Below are 18,624 nucleotides of genomic sequence, written 5' to 3'. Positions count from 1 at the left end.
TCTATCGGTGGGCCGGTAATGGTTAACTCCGTTATCTCCACCTGGCAAACTACACTCGGGAAAGGGAACCTCCAAGCCCCGCCGTCCCAGCGCCTCCCGCCGCTGCCGCTCTACTCCACGGAAGGAAAAGGCGCCCTATTATTGCCCCGATGGCACAAGAAGCACCCAGAAACCCTGCCTGGCCTGGCCACGCTTGCCCAGATTTCCCTGGGCTGTCCCACTTCAGCTCGGCTCGAGCAGAGAACGGGGTTCATTTAATTAAGCCTTGGGCTCAGCCTTAGATTTGTATTCGCTGGTTTGAAAACTAAATCCTTGTGAGGTGTGTATTTCCCCCCGCCCACGGCCAGTAAGAATTGCCAGCCGTCCTGGAAACTAAATGCCGCCAGTGTGGCCGAGGTCTCCGCAGGAGCCTAAGCCGGCGGGCGCACCTCCCTTTGTCTCCGGGAATCCGGAGCCCCCCACGCTCAGCCAGCCCTTGCTTCGGCAATCCCCAAGCTGGTCCATCCTGTACTGCATCCCAGCATCGGCAGGGCCGGGAAGGGAAGAGAGGGAGGGCGAAGCTGGGAGCGACCAGCGAGGCCCGGGCCAGGCCGAGTTCCCGGGCCGAGCCCACGCCGGGAGGCACCACGTGCGCGCCAACTCGGGCCTCCCGCTGTCAGACCGACCGGGAGACGCGGAGGAGACGAGAGGCGGGAGGACCCGGGGCCTAGAGAGACCCAGAGAGCCGACGACTCTCCGGTCACGTGACTCCGTGTGGGCGGGGCCCGCGACCCCATCCGCCGGGTCACGTGCGACGACCGCGCCTTCCCATTGGCCGGGCCGGACCCATTTGAACGGCGTACGGAAGCCGTCGCGGCACATCCCGGGCCGCATTTCTTTTTCTTTCTTTCTTTTTTTTTCCTCTTCCCTTTTTTTCTTTTTCTTTTCTTTTCTTTTCTTTTCTTTTTTTTTTAAATTCCTGCCTCGGCTGCTCCCTCCTTCCGGAGAAGCGCAGCATCCGATCGCCTGGCGCCGGGGCCGGGTGAGTGAGTGGGCCTTGGGCTTGGCTCGACCCGCACGGAGCTCCGGGGTCTGGGCTACGCCGCGCGCGGCCTGGGGCGTCGGGGCGGCCGCCTGCCCGGGCAGAGGCCTTTTGGACTCGGTGGGGCCCGATTCTCCGGAGCCCCGAGACCCGGCCGCCCCGGGCCGGCCTCGGGAGGGGTGGGGCCTCGGAGCCGGGCCAGGTCCCGGGGCGGCCGGAACCGGGCCAGTGAGTGGGGCGGCCGGGGGCGGGCTGGGAAGGGAGCGAGCGGATCAGGGCCGGACTCGGGGACCCCCGCGAGCACCCCGAGGCGTCTGGCGGCTGTTTGGGCGGCGCGTGGAGGACTCGGGCTCGGGGGAGCCGCCAGGCAGGCCGGCCAAAGTTCGGGGGGCTGGAGGGTTGTCCGGGTTCCGTTGGGGGGTCATGCTGTGGGGGGGTCGGTGGAGGTGCGGGGCGGCCGGCCAAGCTGCAGAGACGGGACTTGGGGGGCCTCTGCGGCTCCAAGAGGGGGGATCGAGCCGGGGATTGGCCAAACTCGCTCAGGGGTGAGCTTCGGGGAGATTAGATCGCGCCAGCATGTGTTGGGGTGCCTTGGGGGGAGGGGACGCCGGCCTGGAGAGGTTTGGGGGACCCTTGCATGTGTGTCTTGGGGTTGGGGGCTGTTGCTTCGGGCCCCGGTGGAAGAGAATCGCCCACCCGGCTAGGTTGGGTGGAAAGGGGGCGTCTGGCCTCTCCCCTCCGGCTGGGCCTGGAGGTGCGGGGAGCCTGGGAGGCGCGATTCAGAGCACCCCTGGGAGTCTGCGCCTGGGGAGACGCAAGGCAGGAGGCGGCCGGGCTGGGGCTGGGGTTGGGCTTTAGGACAAGGTGGAGCTTCCGGCGGCGGCCCCGGCCACGAGCAGCTAGCTCCCCGGGCTCCCCTTCCTTCCCCGGTACTGAGGTGGGCCTGGAGGGAAAAAAGCCCTCCCGGATCGCGGAGGTTGAGGCCTGGCCCTGGTCTGCATGGGAAACCGAAACGTCGGGGGCGGCCTGGGGAGCGTGTGGGACGGAAGGAGGTTCAGGCCTGGCCTCGTCGCCGCCTGCAGGCCGCAAATTTGCAGCTAGCTGCAGGCTCCTCGTCCGTCTGTCCGTTCACCCGAGAGTTCTCCAGCCCTCGGGGAGGTGCAGCACTGGGGCCCCAGCTCTGACCCCAGCTCCCAACCCCTCCCCGCAGCTCGCCTTGCACCATGGACTGGCAGCCCGACGAGCAGGGCCTACAGCAGGTCCTGCAGTTGCTGAAAGACTCGCAGTCCCCCAACACGGCCACGCAGCGCATCGTCCAGGATGTATCCTTATTGCCGGCTGGCTCTGGCACCAGGCTGGGCACTGCCCACCACACTGGGCAGCAGCTGAGGCTAAGGAATTAGCATGTGGGATGTGTGGGGTGGGGGAGGTGGCTTCCAACCTGGGGGTGTCCTGATTTCTGTACAGATTTCACACTTGGAATTTCACCCTTTAACCAGGTTCTCTTAAAAATCACCAAATTTGCAGGGCTGAGGTTTTCACTCAGGGCACAGAGCATGTTCCACCTGGATTCCCAGGCCCTGGCGTCAGGTACCCCGAACTAAAAGCCAGTAGGGCATTTAGGTTCTCATCCTGCATGTTTCCACTTTGAAACTGTGCTGGACAGAGGGGTTCTGCGGGGAGAACGCAGGTGCTGGTTCTTCGGGTCTGGTGAAGGGCCGAGGGGACCCTCGCTCCACGTTCCTTAACAACCTGGCAGAAACTCAAGCAGCTGAACCAGTTCCCAGACTTCAACAACTACCTGATCTTCGTCCTGACTCGACTCAAGTCTGAAGGTACCGGCTGGGGCACCCCTTGTTCATTCTGCTCAATAGTCCCCCACGCTCTAGTGCTCCCCTGAGTGCCCTCCCTCTTTCCCCCAGATGAGCCTACGCGTTCCCTCAGTGGCCTCATCCTCAAGAACAATGTGAAGGCTCATTACCAGAGCTTCCCACCACCTGTAGCCGACTTCATCAAGCAGGAGTGTCTGAACAACATTGGCGATGCATCTTCCCTCATCCGGGCCACCATTGGTGAGGGCCGGGGCTCGATAGGGAAACTGAGGCACAGCAAGGTCCAGAAAATGCCCTGTCGGCTTAGGGTTTGTGTGTGTGTGTAAAACAGTACCCACACATGCTAAGGGGGTCCCAGAATCTTGCAGAGCGTGGGGAGAAGGGTGAGCTCTGACAGAGGTGTTGGGGTCCCCCAACCTTCCTGACTGTTGGGTCCAAGGTGAGTGGGCATGCTCAGAATTTTTATCTTTTTCTTTCTTTGGTTTTTGAACTACACCTGACATTGCCCAGGGAGTGGTTCCTCCTGGTTCACCCCTGGTGCTGCTCAGAGGAACCTAGGGATGCTGGGAATGAAACCCAGTCAACCAGCCATACTCTGGCTCTGGCCCTTCACCTCTGTAGTCTGTGGTCCCGAAAAGCACTGCTTGCGAAAAGCTCTTGCTTGCAACTTGTGTTTGCTTGTTCTTTTGGATTTGCTTTTGGGCCCCACTTGGCTCAGTACTGGGAGTGGGGCTTCTGTTGTGGGGCTGCTTATAGATGGCCTGGGCAACTGCCCAATGTGGCTCTGGAACTCAATGAGAAGAGGAATAAAAAGCTCCCAAGACCATCTGAGGTGTCCCCTGGACAGCTCTGTTCTTGCTGGGCCTTGATTGGCTGTGCGCGTGTGCATGTTTGGGTGTTCCTGCATGGGCCTGCACCCCGCCTGAGCCTGCGCCTCCTTTCCTGCATCCCAGGCATCCTCATCACCACCATCGCATCCAAGGGGGAGCTCCAGATGTGGCCCGAGCTGCTGCCCCAGCTGTGTAACCTGCTCAATTCCGAGGATTATAACACATGCGAGGTAGGCAGCAACAGGTGGGGAGGCTGGAGCTACTGGTGGGTGGGTGGAACCCTGTGCCCAGCAGCTTTCTCCTGAGTTGGTAGAGGCCTTTGGATTGGTCCTCATATTTGATTATTCCTTCTATTTAGCTATCTCTCAATTGGTTCCTTTGGTTTTCCTGGTTAAAAAGATACTTCGTCATTGCCTCATCTTGCTTTGTCTCCCCCCCCCTTGGGGGTGGGCTTTGTTTTATCCTAATAAAGGCTACTCAGGCAGCCTGGATGGGGCTGATCATCTTGGCTCTTGGTTCCATGTGGTGGAGTGACTGGCTTGTGGGTGAACAGCTTATAGAGTTAGCTTCTGGCCTGCTCTATCTTCCTGGCTGTGTGCGGATTATTTCCTGCATTGGAGTTGCTTTTGGACCTGCGTCTCTTGTCCTACCTGGACAGGGGCATGGGAATCCCTCTCCCTTCCTGGGGATTGTGGAACACACAATCCACCATACAACACTTCTCCCTCCTCTTCCCTCTGCATCTCAGGGAGCCTTCGGTGCCCTGCAAAAGATCTGTGAGGACTCCTCGGAGCTGCTGGACAGCGATGCCCTCAACAGGCCCCTCAACGTCATGATCCCCAAGTTCCTGCAGTTTTTCAAACACTGCAGCCCCAAGATCCGGTGGGTGCAGAGTTCCTAAGAGGATCTGGCAGGGGTGTTTGAAGGGGAGAGGCGTGGACAGGCAGGTGAGAGCCCCTAACCCTTTTGGCCGTCTACACCCCGACAGGTCCCACGCTATCGCCTGCGTGAACCAGTTCATCATGGACCGTGCCCAGGCGCTGATGGACAACATTGACACCTTCATCGAGGTGGGGGTGCCCCCCAACAGGACTGGGTGGGTGAGAGACCAGGAGTCTGCTTCTCCCTACACTGCTGATCCTTGTGCCCCTACTCCACAGCACCTGTTTGCCCTGGCGGTGGACGATGACCCGGAGGTGCGCAAGAATGTGTGTCGCGCGCTGGTCATGCTGCTCGAGGTCCGCATCGACAGGCTCATCCCGCACATGCACAGCATCATCCAGGTACGGGCCCAGGCAGCCACGGACAAACCAGGTGGGCGGTGGGCACCCACTCTCCCAGTAACCCCTCAGAAGTCCACACATCTCCCTCCATCCCGCCCTCAGTACATGCTGCAGAGGACCCAGGACCACGACGAGAACGTGGCGCTGGAGGCCTGCGAGTTCTGGCTGACACTGGCCGAGCAGCCCATCTGCAAGGAGGTCCTGGCGTCCCACCTGGTCCAGTGAGTGCCTGGTGCTTCCCCGCCCTTGCTTGCCTGCTTGCCTGCTTGAGGCTGACCTCTCAGCCATCTGGAACTTTTCCCAGGCCCAGAGAAGGCAGCTTCAGGTCTAGCTGAATCCAAGTGCTCTGAGGATGTGCAAAGTGTCTGAGCATGCTCAGGCCACCGCCTCTTGTGTCAGCTGTATTCCCATGAGTTTTCTATTTGCTTTCTTCAGGTCCTGGAGAGCACACCTGGTGGTGTCCAGGGGCCCCTCCGTTTTTTCTTTTCTCTCCCTGGGCTTATAGCGGCTAATACAGGGCTCGGGGTTGAACCCCAGTCACTGGAGCACAAATTGAGCTGTGAACCATCTTTCTAGCCTGAGAATTTTGCGTTTTGTTGTTGGGTTGGCCTTTGTTTGGTTTCGGTTTGGTTTTTGGCCACATATCGTACAGGGTACCAGCCCTGGAGAAAGACGCAAAAGCCTGTTCATCCTCCACACCCCACCTCCCCCACTCCACCCCCCCACCCTTCCAACCTCTGCAGACTTGCTCAGCCCCTAATGCCTCTCCTGTAGGCTCATCCCCATCCTGGTGAATGGCATGAAGTACTCGGAGATCGACATTATACTCCTGAAGGTGGGCGCTTGGCCATAGCAGGGGGTGCCGGGCCTCTGGGGTCTGTGTGCCAGGCTGGGCCAACTTCTGGCCTGGGATCCCTTGCAGGGTGACGTAGAAGAGGACGAGGCAGTGCCTGACAGTGAGCAGGACATCAAGCCCCGCTTCCACAAGTCCCGCACCGTCACACTGCCCCACGAGGCCGAGCGGCCCGACGGATCCGAGGACGCGGAGGACGACGACGATGACGATGCCCTCTCCGACTGGAACCTGAGTGCGTTGGGAGCCAGGGGTGGGGTAGGGACCAGGCGGGGACGGGCCACACACCTCCTGAGCCACGTGCCCACTGTCCTCCCTAGGGAAGTGCTCGGCGGCTGCCCTGGACGTCCTGGCCAACGTCTTCCGGGAGGAGCTTCTGCCCCATCTCCTGCCACTACTCAAGGGGCTCCTCTTCCACCCTGAGTGGGTGGTCAAGGAGTCGGGCATCCTGGTGCTGGGCGCCATTGCCGAGGGTGAGTGGCTGCCTTGCCCTCTGACCTCGGACCCCCACCAGTCACCCAGGCTGAGGTTTGCGGTGGGAGGCAGGAACCGTTTTCCCTGGACCCCAGGCCCCAGAGAGAGTCCAACTGCCATGCTGGCCACAGCCCCAGTTCTGTCCCTGCCTGAGCCCTGAGCCAGAACTCAGCCGGAAGAAGAACGATAACTGGCCCCAACCATATGGCTGTGCTAGTCCCACAGGCCTCTGGGCCTCGGTTTCCTCAGCTGTTAGGCTTTGGCCAGCCTCCCTCCCTAATGGGGTATATGTGTGTGGTGGGAGCATGACTCAGGTTGTACGTCCCCCTCTGTCTTTCCCCTCAGGCTGCATGCAAGGCATGGTCCCCTACCTGCCCGAGCTGATCCCGCACCTCATCCAGTGCCTATCCGACAAGAAGGCCCTGGTCCGCTCCATCGCCTGCTGGACGCTGAGCCGATACGCCCACTGGGTGGTCAGCCAGCCCCCCGACATGCACCTCAAGCCCCTCATGACCGAGCTGCTCAAGCGCATCCTGGATGGCAACAAGAGGGTGCAGGAGGCGGCCTGCAGGTGACCGAACTTCCTGTCTCCCCACCAACCCCTGTGTCCCCCTGCCCTCTGGAAGTGATGACATTTCTTGAGTCTTGACCTCACGCTGATTTCTCTCGTATTCGTACTGGCTGATCCGAAGGGCACCCCATGCAGCCCTGCACCCCCCACCCTACCGCCCGCCACCGCCGAAGTCCCCACTGAGTCCCCGCCCTGTTCCCCGCAGCGCCTTTGCCACCCTGGAGGAGGAGGCGTGCACGGAGCTGGTGCCCTACCTCAGCTACATCCTCGACACCCTGGTCTTCGCATTCGGCAAGTACCAGCACAAGAACCTGCTCATCCTCTACGACGCCATCGGCACTCTGGCCGATTCGGTGGGCCACCACCTCAACCAGCCGGTGAGGCCTCCTGGGGCCAGGTGGTTGGGCTAGGGCTGAGGGAACGTGCCCCCCTCAGTCTTCCCCTCTCACAGCACAGAACCCCCCCTAATTCGCCTCCCCCCATAGGAGTACATCCAGAAGCTGATGCCGCCGCTGATCCAGAAGTGGAATGAACTTAAGGATGAAGATAAGGACCTCTTTCCCCTGCTGGAGGTAGAGGGGCGTACCCTCTGGGCCCTGAAGTCTGGACACCCTACCCCTCTGTTGCCCCTCCCCCACGCCCCAGCTCACAGCTCTGTCCCTTTTTCCCAGTGCTTGTCCTCCGTGGCCACTGCCCTGCAGAGCGGGTTCCTGCCCTACTGCGAGCCGGTCTACCAGCGCTGCGTGACCCTGGTGCAGAAGACACTGGCCCAGGCCATGGTGAGCCGGCCCCATCCCCTAGCCTAGGCCCCGCCTCGTTTCTGGGCCCTTACTGACACCCTGCTCCCTGACGGCCCCATCTTCCCCAGATGTACACGCAGCACCCGGAGCAGTACGAGGCCCCCGACAAGGACTTCATGATCGTGGCGCTGGATCTGCTCAGCGGCCTGGCCGAGGGCCTGGGCGGCCATGTGGAGCAGCTGGTGGCCCGCAGCAACATCATGACCCTGCTGTTCCAGTGCATGCAGGTGGGTGTGGTCCCTCTCGGAGCCCCTGAGCAAGACCTGCATTGATGGATGAGAAGCAAATCTCCCTGGGAAAATTTCATGAGAAATCAAGGCTCCCTCCCCTCGTGTTCCCTCCCTGCTGGGCCCTGAGAACATGTGGCAGTAGGATAGGAAGGGCGCTTGTCTTGCACACGGCCACACTGATGCTTCCCTGAGCCCCGAAAGCCCCAGCCAATGATCCCTTGCACAGAGCTAGGAGAAAGCCCAGAGCACCGATGGGTTTGGAATGGGGTCCAAAGTACAAACTAAGTGGATTCGCAGTTTGTCTGTCAGTTCTTTGGGCGGTATCCATGCCGGTGATGAACATAAGCGATCTTGCATGTGCCTTAGCTGTGTCCATTCTTGGCACCATACCCCAAAGACTGCTGCTTTGCTTTGTGGCAGCACCTGAACCAAGCCACCTTGCGTCTTCCGCCACCTTAAACCCCAAGCCCTAGTTGAGGGAAGCCATCTGCTACTCCAACCCTCCTCTAACCCCCAGGACTCAATGCCCGAGGTCCGGCAGAGTTCCTTTGCGCTCCTGGGTGACCTCACCAAAGCCTGCTTCATCCACGTCAAGCCTTGCATCGGTGAGTGTCCCCATCCCCACCCCGGACTTCCCACCCAACACCCCAGACCTGGCCTCCTATGATGGACACTCCACCAGGGACACTTCACTTGTGACCGCACCCGGTTGTATTCGTACTGTCTGAGGGGCCTCCAGTTCCCACTGAGGAGCAGGTCCTGGCCCCAACCCCACTGCTCAGCACCCTTCCCCTCTCCCTGCAGCTGAATTCATGCCCATCCTGGGCACCAACCTGAACCCCGAGTTCATCTCTGTATGCAACAACGCCACCTGGGCCATTGGGGAGATCTGCATGCAGATGGGTGAGTGCCCCGCCCGGCCTTCCCCATTGGCCAGTTTGTTTCCTGAGGGCGGGGACTTGGCCTGACTGACAGGTTTTTGGAAGGAGGGCCTTGTTGTTCCTTAGGGCCTGTGGATTGTGGCAACCTGTGATTGGCTCCTTCACGGGCAGAAGGCCTGTTCTGATTGGGCCATTCCCTGTCACTCTTGACCAATAGCCAGGAGAGTTTTCTCCTTTATCCTGCACCCACAGGAGGCTGAGACCCTTCCTGCCCCAGTGCCCCTCCATGATTCGGGGAGGCTTGTCCTGCGTGGGGGGTGTCGGGATTCCCCCAAGAAGCCTTTTGTGGCTCCGGGGCTTACCTGCACGACCCTGACTCGGGTTGGCCCTGCAGGTGCTGAGATGCAGCCCTACGTGCAGATGGTCCTCAACAACCTGGTGGAGATCATCAACAGGCCCAACACGCCCAAGACACTTCTGGAAAACACAGGTGAGGGTGTCAGGTGTACCGATGGACAGGGTTGCTGGGAGACACTCCATGGGACCCCACAGAGGCACCCAGCAGGAGCGGTTCGAACCCCTGGGTTTCCAGGGCGGGGTGTATGTGTGTGCTGGTGCCTTGAAGCCGAGGCCCTGCCACGTACCGTCCCGGGGCCGCTCGGGCTTGCAGGTCGCCTGACGAATCCCTCTGCCATTCCAGCCATCACCATCGGCCGCCTGGGCTACGTGTGCCCCCAAGAGGTGGCCCCGATGCTCCAGCAGTTCATCCGGCCGTGGTAGGTGTCCGCTGCTGCTACTTCGGTGGGGCGCCAGGACCCGGACAGGGTGCTTTGTGGCATGGTGGGTCCCCTGTGCCCTGCAGACTGTCCCTCCCACCCTGCAGGTGCACCTCGCTCAGGAACATTCGGGACAATGAAGAGAAGGACTCGGCCTTCCGGGGCATCTGCATGATGATCGGCGTCAACCCCGGGGGCGTGGTGCAGGTGGGGGCAGCCCGGTTGCAGGGCAGGGAGAGGTGTCGAGCATGGGGATGGGGGCGAGGCTCCCCTCACTCCTCCCGGGGTACCCGCAGGATTTCATCTTCTTCTGTGACGCTGTGGCCTCCTGGGTGAGCCCAAAGGATGATCTTCGGGACATGTTCTACAAGGTCAGTGAGCACCTGGAGCCTACCTGGGGTCCTGCCTGGCTGCCGGGGTCCCCTTCCCTCGCTCAACACCTCTACCCCCTTCCCACCCCCAGATTCTCCACGGCTTCAAAGACCAAGTCGGGGAGGAGAATTGGCAGCAGTTTTCGGAGCAGTTCCCGCCGCTGCTCAAGGAAAGACTGGCCGCATTCTACGGGGTCTAGACAAGTTAGCGGGGGGACTACCAGGTAAAGGGGGACCACGGGTGGGCAGGTGCTGCGTGGTGGGGACACGGGCTGGTCAAGACCCTGAGCTCCTCCATCCCACAGGTTTCTGTCTGCGTCGTCGTCGGAGGGGTCCGTCGGGCGGGAGAGCGCTGCGCCCAGAAGTCGCCAAGCCCTTGGTCGAGGGGGGTTGGGAGGAGAGAGGGCCCCACATGCAGACGTGCTCTCCGGGCCGTCTCCCCGGCTCGCCTGCTCAGCCCAGGTGCTGGGGGGCAAGTGGGAGGGGCCTCCACGCTCATCTGATAGACGGGAGGGGGGTGGGACTTCCTGACCGGGGCCCAGACTGACATAGGGTCCCCTCGGGCAGCCCATGGGGGGGGCCCTGCCCCGGGGGAGGGAGGCATCACATGCCAAGGGGAACCAGCTTAGGGTGAGGCGCTGGGCCAGCAGGTGGGGAGGGGGGTCCTTGTAGACATGTATGCTCACATGTACACATGTGGCCACACGCATGTGTGGGCGCAGCCGTCAGCCAAGCTAGGCTAGCCGCCCCCTATTTCCCCGACTGCATGGAGACAGTAGAATTAGTGAACCCCCTGAGTTAGCCCGTAAGGCCTTCGTAAACCTGCACCCTAGAGTTTAAGAAGCTTCCGCTGTTTCGCCGGGAAGGGCGGTGAGTGGGGTGGGTGGGAGGGTCGGGGTTCGGGGGTTGAGGGCGGTTGTCGGGGGGGGCCCCCCTCGCAGTCAGCACGCACACATGCTTCACGGACCTGCCCCGCACACTTCCTGCGCTGCTCGTGTGCTCCCCACTGGGCCCAGCAAAGCGAAGCTGCTGGGGTGACCAGAGCACCCCTTTTCTATTCCCCCATCGTGCTCCAGCAGCCCATCAAGTGCGAGCAGTGCTCACGGGCCGGCGCTTTCTCAGCGTTTCTGGAACACAGGGGCCAGGCGTGGGCCAGATGGCAGGAAAGGGGGCTCCTGGCTGGGCCGCGACACCCCACCATAAGCCAGTGATGCCAGGGAGCCATCTGGGTTGGGGGACCCTACCTAGGGGGAGGGACAGGGCTGTTCCCCATTGGCATGAGCCTGAAAATGGCCCTGCAATGCCTTTATCAATCATTCTTTTCCCTTTTTTTTTCTCCTCCCTCTCCTGCTTTCTTAATTGCAGGGAGGCTTTGGGGGGAATGGGGGAGTTTAGCTGGATTCCGGCATCCTGAGGCCCAGGCCTCATCCCCATGGGCCTGGCTGGGGTCTTCTCGGTCAGAGCAAGGCCCTGCCTCAAAGCCTCAGGTGCTCACCTCACATTCCATTCACCTGGCAGGGTCCCCTCTGCCCCCCAGTGAAACTCCAGCAGGTCTCTGGAAGCCATTTGTAAAAAAAAAATAAATAAAAAAAAGAGAGAGAAAAAAGAAAAAAAAATAGAAAAAAAGAAAAAAGATTATTAAGATCGTTTCATTTGCTGGTAATTCCAGTTCCCTGGAACACCCCCTGCTGGGGCCTGGGTGTGTGGATGGCTGGTCGGCTGGACTGGGTGGGACCCAGGATTTGGGGTGGTCCCTCAGCCACCGTCAGGGAAGGAAAGGAGAGCCTGGTTCAAGTTTGCCTATTTTTTCCTTTTTTTTTTTTTTTTTAAAGAAAAATATTTAATTTTTTAATTTATTTTCGGTTGATTTTTGCACAACGAAGTTTCAGCTTCTCCACTTTCTCCCGTGCACAGGGCTGCGGACCCCGGCCTGGCCTGGCCCGCAGTCCCATCCCCACCCTTTCCCGCGGGTTCCAGGCTCTGTCCATGTGTGGCCGTGCTGTGCTGGGGACTGGCGCCCGCGGGGCGTGCGGGTCCACTTGTGTAGAACTTTGTTGAGTAAAGATCAGTTTCTTGTGAAACTTTTCGTCTGCATCTGTTCTCCTGTGTCCTTGGCTGGAAAGTAGAAAAGGAGGGTGTGGTGAAGTCTGGGAAGTTGGAAGGTGTTTGAGGCTCCATCCTTGGATCAAGAAACAGTTGGGTGGGCCCGGAGAGATAGCACAGTGGCGTTTGCCTTGCAAGCAGAGATCCAGGACCAAAGGTGGTTGGTTCGAATCCCGGTGTCCCATAGGGTCCCCCGTGCCTGCCAGGAGCTATTTCTGAGCAGACAGCCAGGAGTCACCCCTGAGCACCGCCGGGTGTGGCCCAAAAAACAAAACAAACAAAAAAAAAAAAGAAACGGGTGTAGAAGAGAGCCCTAGGAGCTTTATTAAGGGGATTTGTTCTTTTCAGTTTGTTTTTTGGCCACATCCGGCTGTACTCAGACTTAACTCCTGGCCCTGAGCTTGGATCACTGTAGGTGGGCCCAGAGGACTAGCAAAACCATTTGTCTCTGTAAGCAGAAACACAGCTGGGAGCGGTTGAGAATGTACTACTGTTAGGGCTCTAGAGGCCTTGCTGCAGTAGCCCCTGGTTTGACCCAGCACTGTATATGCTCTTCCCAATCCCTTACCAGAACTGATTTTTTCTGAGCACTGTTGGGTGTGGAGGGAGGGGGATGGCTTCTTTGGGGGGACTGAAACGCAGCAGATGAGCCTTGAGCAAAAGACCTGTGGGTGGGTATCAGCTTGGGCAGAAGATCGATTCTTTGAATTTTCCTGAATTTGGTAACTGCCTGGTTCAAAAGAGGCTTTTACTGGCCCGACAGTTATCAGGAGTTGAAACAAATATTTGCTCTGCATGTGGCCAACCCAAGTTCAGTTCCTAAGCACCCTGGGTGTGTCTCCCCAGTCCCATAAACACTTCCAACCATGATTTGAGGCCGTATCTAAGAATTAAGTTTCTGGCTACAGAAGAGAAAACACTTGGGAATCACAGCTGTACAAAAGGGTCTAAGTGTTATTTTTACTGGGAGGGCCCAAGGTACCTACAGTGCTGGGGATTGAATGCACAACGCTGTCGGGCTTGCCGGGCTTCTAAGCAAAGTCCTTTGCTTTTTTTATTTTTCCTGGGTTTTGGTTTGGGGCCACATTCGTTGGGATGCCGGGGATTGAACTTAGGTCGGCCGCAAGCAAGGCAAACACCCTTCCGGCAGTGGCCCCTCCGTTGCAATAGTAAGCCGCCTCTAGAACCCCATTCTCCGAGCCGTCCAGACACGTTTGGAAAGTGCGAGCAAATGGCCAGACAGGTGCAGCTACTGTGAGACCCCCGGATCCGAGCCGCAGCACCGCGTGATCCTTCCCTGCACCGCCGGGCGGTGGGTGCAAAATAAAGCCAAACGTCAACCCAGAAAGTGCGCTCAACTGGGGCCCGGCCGAGTCCAGCGATTTCAAGTCAATTTCCACATGGGCGGGCGCTTCCGGGTCCTCGCTGACGTCATCAACCTGCGCCGGAAGTGCGGCCCGCGCTGCCTAGGCGACGGGACGCGACGCGACGCCGCCGCTGACAGCCGGGCCGGGCCGGCCGCGCCCACCGGTCGCCATGGAGCCGCCCCCGGGACCGCGCGAGGTGCCCAGCGCCGGGGACGAGGACTCGGAGGAGCCCGAGTCCGATCCCGACGCGCAGGCCGCGGCGTACGTGGCCCGCGTGCTCGGCCCGCCGCCGCTGGGGCTCGCGGCCCCCCGCGCCCCGCCGCCGCCCGCGCCCGCCGCTTTCGCCCCCGACCCCGACTCCGACGTGCGGGCGGCGCGCCGGGGGCCCGACGCGGGGGAGCCGGGCCTGCTGAGCCTGCCCCCCGAGCTGCTGCTCCAGATCTGCGCCTACCTCGACGCGCGCCTGGTGCTCCACGTCCTGCCGCGCGTGTGTAACGCGCTCCGCGACCTGGTGCGCGACCGGGTCACCTGGAGGCTCCGCGCGCAGCGGCGGGTCCGAGCGCGCTACCCGGTGGTGGAAGGTGCGCCCGACTCCGGCTCCCCCGAATGGAGGGCGCGAGCGGGAGCCCCGGCGTGGGGTGCGGGTCCCAGGAGTGGAAGGAGCCGACTAGGAGCTGCCGATGGCCCCCTGCTTCTGGGTAGATCCCCGAATCTGGAGTGGGGGGAGCCTGGGGGTCCTGTTTTCCCAATCCAGATATCCTCAGATTGGGGGGAGCTGATGGCTTAAAGACTCTGTAGCCCCAGTCTGGAAAGTAGATGGGGGAAGCTGTATGTGAGTCTCTGGTCTAGAAATCTGTATTTGGGACTCTCTGTAAACCCAAGTCCTCTGGCTTACAATGGTTGTGCCCTGCAAGTGCTGGAATTTTGGGGTGTTTATGTGTGAGATAGAGAGGAATTTAGTGCCACACCTGTCAGTGCTCAGGTAGTCACTCAAAGGACTAATCATGGGGGAAGAATCGGGGTCAGGCCTCGTGCATGACAGGCAGCGCATTAACTCCCCATCTCCATGCATTCCCAAACCCTAGAATCTATTTTCTGCAGTGTGTGTCGGGTGCCCTCGGGCTACCCCAGCGGTACCAGGGATGGAGCCCAGGGAGCTCCTGGGCATGCAGTCCAGCCCTCATCCTAGAATCTGAACCCTGCTGAGCTCAGCCTGCAGCACAGAACCCAGGCTTGGAGTGGCAGGTTCTGGTGGCCACACAGATACAGGAGGTCATTCCTCTGTCCCTTGAGGTCTCTGATCTGTCGCTGCTTAATAACTTGATGCTATTCCAGACCTCATTCAAACCCCAAATCTGTGTCTTGCTGCTGGCATGCCTGGTGGACAAAGATTAGCTTGAGCTTCACAGCCTCTTTTGGGGCCAGCTGGGGCAGGAAGCAGGAACGGAAATCCTAGCTGGTGCCTAGCCTGTGCTATGCTGAAGGTTCTGGGGTGCTCTTACAAGGGGCGGGAGAAGACTCCATGGCTGGGGCCGGGCGGTGGCGCTAGAGGTAAGGTGCCTGCTTTGCCTGCGTTAAGCCTAGGACGGACCGCGATTCGATCCCCCGGCGTCCCATATGGTCCCCCAAGCCAGGAGCGACTTCTGAGCGCATAGCCAGGGGTAATCCCTGAGCGTCACCGGGTGTGACCCAAAAAAAAAAAAAAAAAGACTCCATGGCCTGAAATCCCAGCTCTGCAGTTTCTGAAACTGGGACGCATAGTAGTGCCAAGTGGGGGTGCAGAGAGATGAATGGGTCCAACTCAACACGAATGTGGATCTCCTTCAAAGTGGAGGGGGGGGGTGCAGGCGAGTTCTTTGAGCCACACAGACAGGGCCACCTGGGTAGTGGGTTGGGACGTGGACGTACTTCGTTGCCCCGGGGGACCCTGCTCTGTGCCCCCCCCCCCCCAGAGGATGACTTCGACTGGCCGGGCGCCTGCATGGAACTGGAGCAGCATCTGGCGCGCTGGGCGGAGGATGGGCGCTGCGCCGAGCACTTTTGCCTGGCCAACGGCCACATAGCCTCGGTTGACTCCGTGCTGCTCCTGGAGGTGAGACATAGTGCTGAGATGGGTGGGGGCGCAGGACTAGTAGGGGTGTGGCCAGGGGAGGCCCTGACCCCACCCGCCTCTTTCCCCACCCAGGGCGGGTCCTTCTGTCTGTCTGGCTCCCGCGATCGCAATGTGAACCTGTGGGATCTGCGGCAGCTTGGGCCGGAGCCCAGCCAAGCGCTGGTCAAAGCCCTGGGTTCGAAGCCCTACAGCACCCACGAGGTGAGAGGCCAGGTTGGGGCCAGTACAGAGCCAGGAAGTGAACTCAAGCCCAATCTGGGCTTTGGCCACAGTGTGCCTCAGTTTCTCTGTTCCAGGTCAGGGCTGGGCCATCCCAAGGCCTTGCCTATGGTTTCCTCCTGGGCCTGATGCTTCCCTTTAGGGTTCTTTTTATTTGAGGGGTGCTTATACCCAGAGATGCTCAGGTCTGATTCCTGGCTCTATACTCAGGGCTCACTCCTGGCGGTGTTCTGGGGATCCTATGGGGTGCTGGAGAACAAGCCTGGGTTGACTGCATGCAGGATAAGTGCCCTCCCCACTGTCTGAAATCCTGAAGCATTCTGGGTGCGAGGAGCTCCTTGGGTCCCCCCTGAAGCTCCTGGCTGCCCCCAGGGCTGGGTGTGGTCACTGGCAGCTGTGGACCACCGTGTGTGCTCGGGCTCCTGGGACAGCACCGTGAAGCTCTGGGACATGGCAGCCGATGGGCAGCAGTTTGGCGAGATCAAGTGAGGCAGGTCCTGGGCTGGGGTGGGGGAGGCAGTTCCCAGCCCAGCTGTGCTCCAACTTGGTGGTCTGTGTGTCCCCAGGGGCAAGGCGGCTGTGCTGTGCCTGTCCTACCTGCCTGATGTCCTGGTGGCTGGCAGCTATGACAAAAAAGTGTCCGTCTATGACCCCAGAGGTGGGCCAGGGCAACAGGGCAGGTGGGGGGAATGAGGTGCTCATCGCTGTGGGGGGGGCGGTGTGCACTGTAGACTGGGTGAGGGGGGAGAGAACAAACCTGGGAGGGCAGAGAGGGACCTGCCAATGTAAGGAGGGCAGCCTGGCAGGAGGGTTAGGATTCTTTTTTTTTTTTTTTTTTTTTTTTGGTTTTTGGGCCATACCCGGCATTGCTCAGGGGTTACTCCTGGCTGTCTGCTCAGAAATAGCTCCTGGCAGGCATGGGGGACCCTATGGGACACCGGAATTCAAACCAACCACCTTAGGTCCTGGATCGGCTGCTTGCAAGGCAAACGCCGCTGTGCTATCTCTCCAGGCCGGAGGGTTAGGATTCTTTATTAAAATGTTTTTGACAGGCCTGAGCAAATAGTACAGCAATTACCTTGCACTTGACCAGCCCAGTATCCAGTAGGGTAGCCTGAGCCTGCCAGGAGTAATTTCTGAGCACAAAGCCAGGAGTAATCCGAGTGCCAATAGATTTTGGGACCACACTCAGCAGTGCTCAGGGCTCACTCCTGACCTTGTGCCTGGGAATCACTCCTGACAGGCAATGGGTGACCCTGTTTCACGCTGGGGGTTTGACTGGGATGGGCTGTGGGCAAGGCAGGCACCTTTCCAGCTATACTTCAATTCTCGATGCCTTAGAGTTGGGGGAGGTATAGAGGTAGGGTGCTGCCATCACACAATCAGTCCCCTGCTCCATCCCTGGCACTGCATAGGGTCCCCTAAGCTTCACCAGGAGTGACCCCTGCATACCACAGAGCCAGGAGTCAAGCCTGCGCACCTCTGGGTGTGGACCCAAAACAAAAAAAAAACCAAACTCTCTAGTTGTACCCACCATTTTTGAGTTCATGCACCCACCCAGGCAAGCATGAGCGACCCTAAGTTTCCCTATCTGCTCCTCTAGGATCACAGCTACCCGAGTCTGGGGGGACGGGTAGTGGTGGAAGGAGCTGGTGCAGAGAACATTATTAAAGGGACCGGAGTGTGGGCTTGAGGGGCACCCAGCAGCCTGACCCTATGCAGAGTCCCAGGTGGGAAGGGTTAGGAAGGGACCCTCGAAGGAAGGCGGCAGTGGGAACGAAGCCAACCCTGGCTTCCTTTTCTCCTGCAGTGGGCCCTGCTTTGCTGCACAGCCAGCGGCTACACTCAAGCGCGGTGCTGGCGCTCCTGGCCGACGAACAGCGCATCGTGTCCACCAGCGAGGACCACACACTGGTGGTATTTGACCGCCGCAACCACGGTGTCCTACAGCGGTTGCAGGTGGGGTCTGTGAATGTGGGGGGGGGGTCCCCGAGCCCCCGCGTGGCACCATTCACCTGCCTCCTTGACCCTCCCACAGCTCGACTCCTACCTGCTGTGCCTGTCCCACCAGGAGCCCCAGCTCTGGGCTGGTGACAACCGGGGCGCCTTGCACGTTTTCTCCAGCCACCAGGGTGGCTTCCAGCATATCCGGGTAGGTGGGGCTCCATACACAATTGCAGGGGAGAGGGGACAGGCAGCTGTGCGAAGGGTTTAGGGTGGTGGATGGGGGACCCTGGACCTAAGTATCCCCGGCCCTCCACCCCTGCAGTCCTTTGACGTGGGTCACCGCTCTCAGATCACGGGGATCAGACACTCACTGGGGACCCTGTACACGACATCCACCGACAAGACCTTCCGGGTAAGGATACCCGCATCCCACCTAATATGCACCCCCAGCATGGGGCCTGAGGCCCACCTGACCTACTACTTCTACGCCAGGTCCACCTGCCCACTGATCCCCCCAAGACCATCTGCACCCGCCACCATGACAACGTGCTGAATGGGGTAAGGCCCTGCCCCCAGAGCCCCCTCCCCAGTCCTGCCTGCCTGCCCCAGTGCCCCTCACACCCTCTCCTTTTCTCCCCAGATCTGTGCCGATGGCAACCTGGTAGTGGCTGCCTCAGGGGGCCTGTCACTGGAGGTGTGGCGGCTGCTGGACTGAGAAACCTGCCACCCACCAACCTGCCCAGTGGCCTCTCTTCTTGGGGAACTTTCCCCCTTTTTGGTGCTCTCTCTGCCTGCAGCCTCACAGGCCTAGGGCAAGAGGTGTCTGTGTCTGGGCCACAGGACTGGGCTGTGGTCTCAAGAGGGTGGATGTGGGGCCACTCTCCAGTGTTCACTGTCCGGAGGAGCAGTCGGGCAGGAGCTGGAATAAACGACTGTATTATTGCCCTGGCCAC

At 60.2% G+C, this 18,624-nt stretch overlaps 2 protein-coding genes and 1 non-coding gene across 5 annotated transcripts; all 3 read left to right on the top strand.

Annotated features, from left to right (window-relative positions):
• Positions 1-924: 924 nt before the first annotated feature.
• On the top strand, positions 925-10,773 carry TNPO2 (transportin 2). 3 transcript variants are annotated; one of them, XM_049789288.1, is made up of 25 exons: positions 925-1,021; positions 2,232-2,343; positions 2,781-2,856; positions 2,944-3,093; positions 3,807-3,913; positions 4,432-4,565; positions 4,672-4,753; positions 4,844-4,966; positions 5,069-5,187; positions 5,741-5,801; positions 5,889-6,054; positions 6,140-6,292; positions 6,639-6,864; positions 7,070-7,241; positions 7,350-7,436; positions 7,536-7,643; positions 7,733-7,891; positions 8,412-8,499; positions 8,699-8,797; positions 9,170-9,265; positions 9,446-9,551; positions 9,659-9,758; positions 9,848-9,922; positions 10,015-10,146; positions 10,228-10,773. In XM_049789288.1, exons 2-24 carry the CDS (start codon positions 2,245-2,247, stop codon positions 10,120-10,122), a joined length of 2,694 nt encoding a protein of 897 aa, XP_049645245.1. In that variant the 5' UTR covers positions 925-1,021; positions 2,232-2,244; the 3' UTR covers positions 10,123-10,146; positions 10,228-10,773. The 3 variants fall into 3 exon arrangements, with proteins under 3 accessions (XP_049645245.1, XP_049645246.1, XP_049645244.1); XM_049789289.1 differs by having other exon boundaries at positions 9,476-9,551; positions 10,228-10,772; XM_049789287.1 differs by lacking the exon at positions 925-1,021 and adding an exon at positions 1,548-1,566.
• Positions 6,913-6,983, top strand: LOC126031434 (small nucleolar RNA SNORD41). The gene has a single exon (XR_007503309.1). It is a non-coding gene; the product is annotated as a small nucleolar RNA SNORD41 (small nucleolar RNA).
• A 2,788-nt stretch (positions 10,774-13,561) lies between the features above and the next one.
• On the top strand, positions 13,562-18,451 carry FBXW9 (F-box and WD repeat domain containing 9). Its single transcript, XM_049788912.1, has 10 exons — positions 13,562-13,973; positions 15,345-15,484; positions 15,578-15,706; positions 16,097-16,209; positions 16,291-16,382; positions 17,535-17,683; positions 17,763-17,876; positions 17,994-18,083; positions 18,164-18,229; positions 18,312-18,451. The coding sequence occupies exons 1-10, from the start codon at positions 13,562-13,564 to the stop codon at positions 18,384-18,386; spliced, it is 1,380 nt and encodes a 459-aa protein (XP_049644869.1). The 3' UTR covers positions 18,387-18,451.
• Positions 18,452-18,624: the final 173 nt, after the last annotated feature.

The sequence above is a fragment of the Suncus etruscus genome, chromosome 15, assembly GCF_024139225.1.
Source record: "Suncus etruscus isolate mSunEtr1 chromosome 15, mSunEtr1.pri.cur, whole genome shotgun sequence".
Classification (NCBI taxonomy): domain Eukaryota; kingdom Metazoa; phylum Chordata; class Mammalia; order Eulipotyphla; family Soricidae; genus Suncus; species Suncus etruscus.
This window is presented reverse-complemented; position numbering and strand designations above follow the sequence as displayed.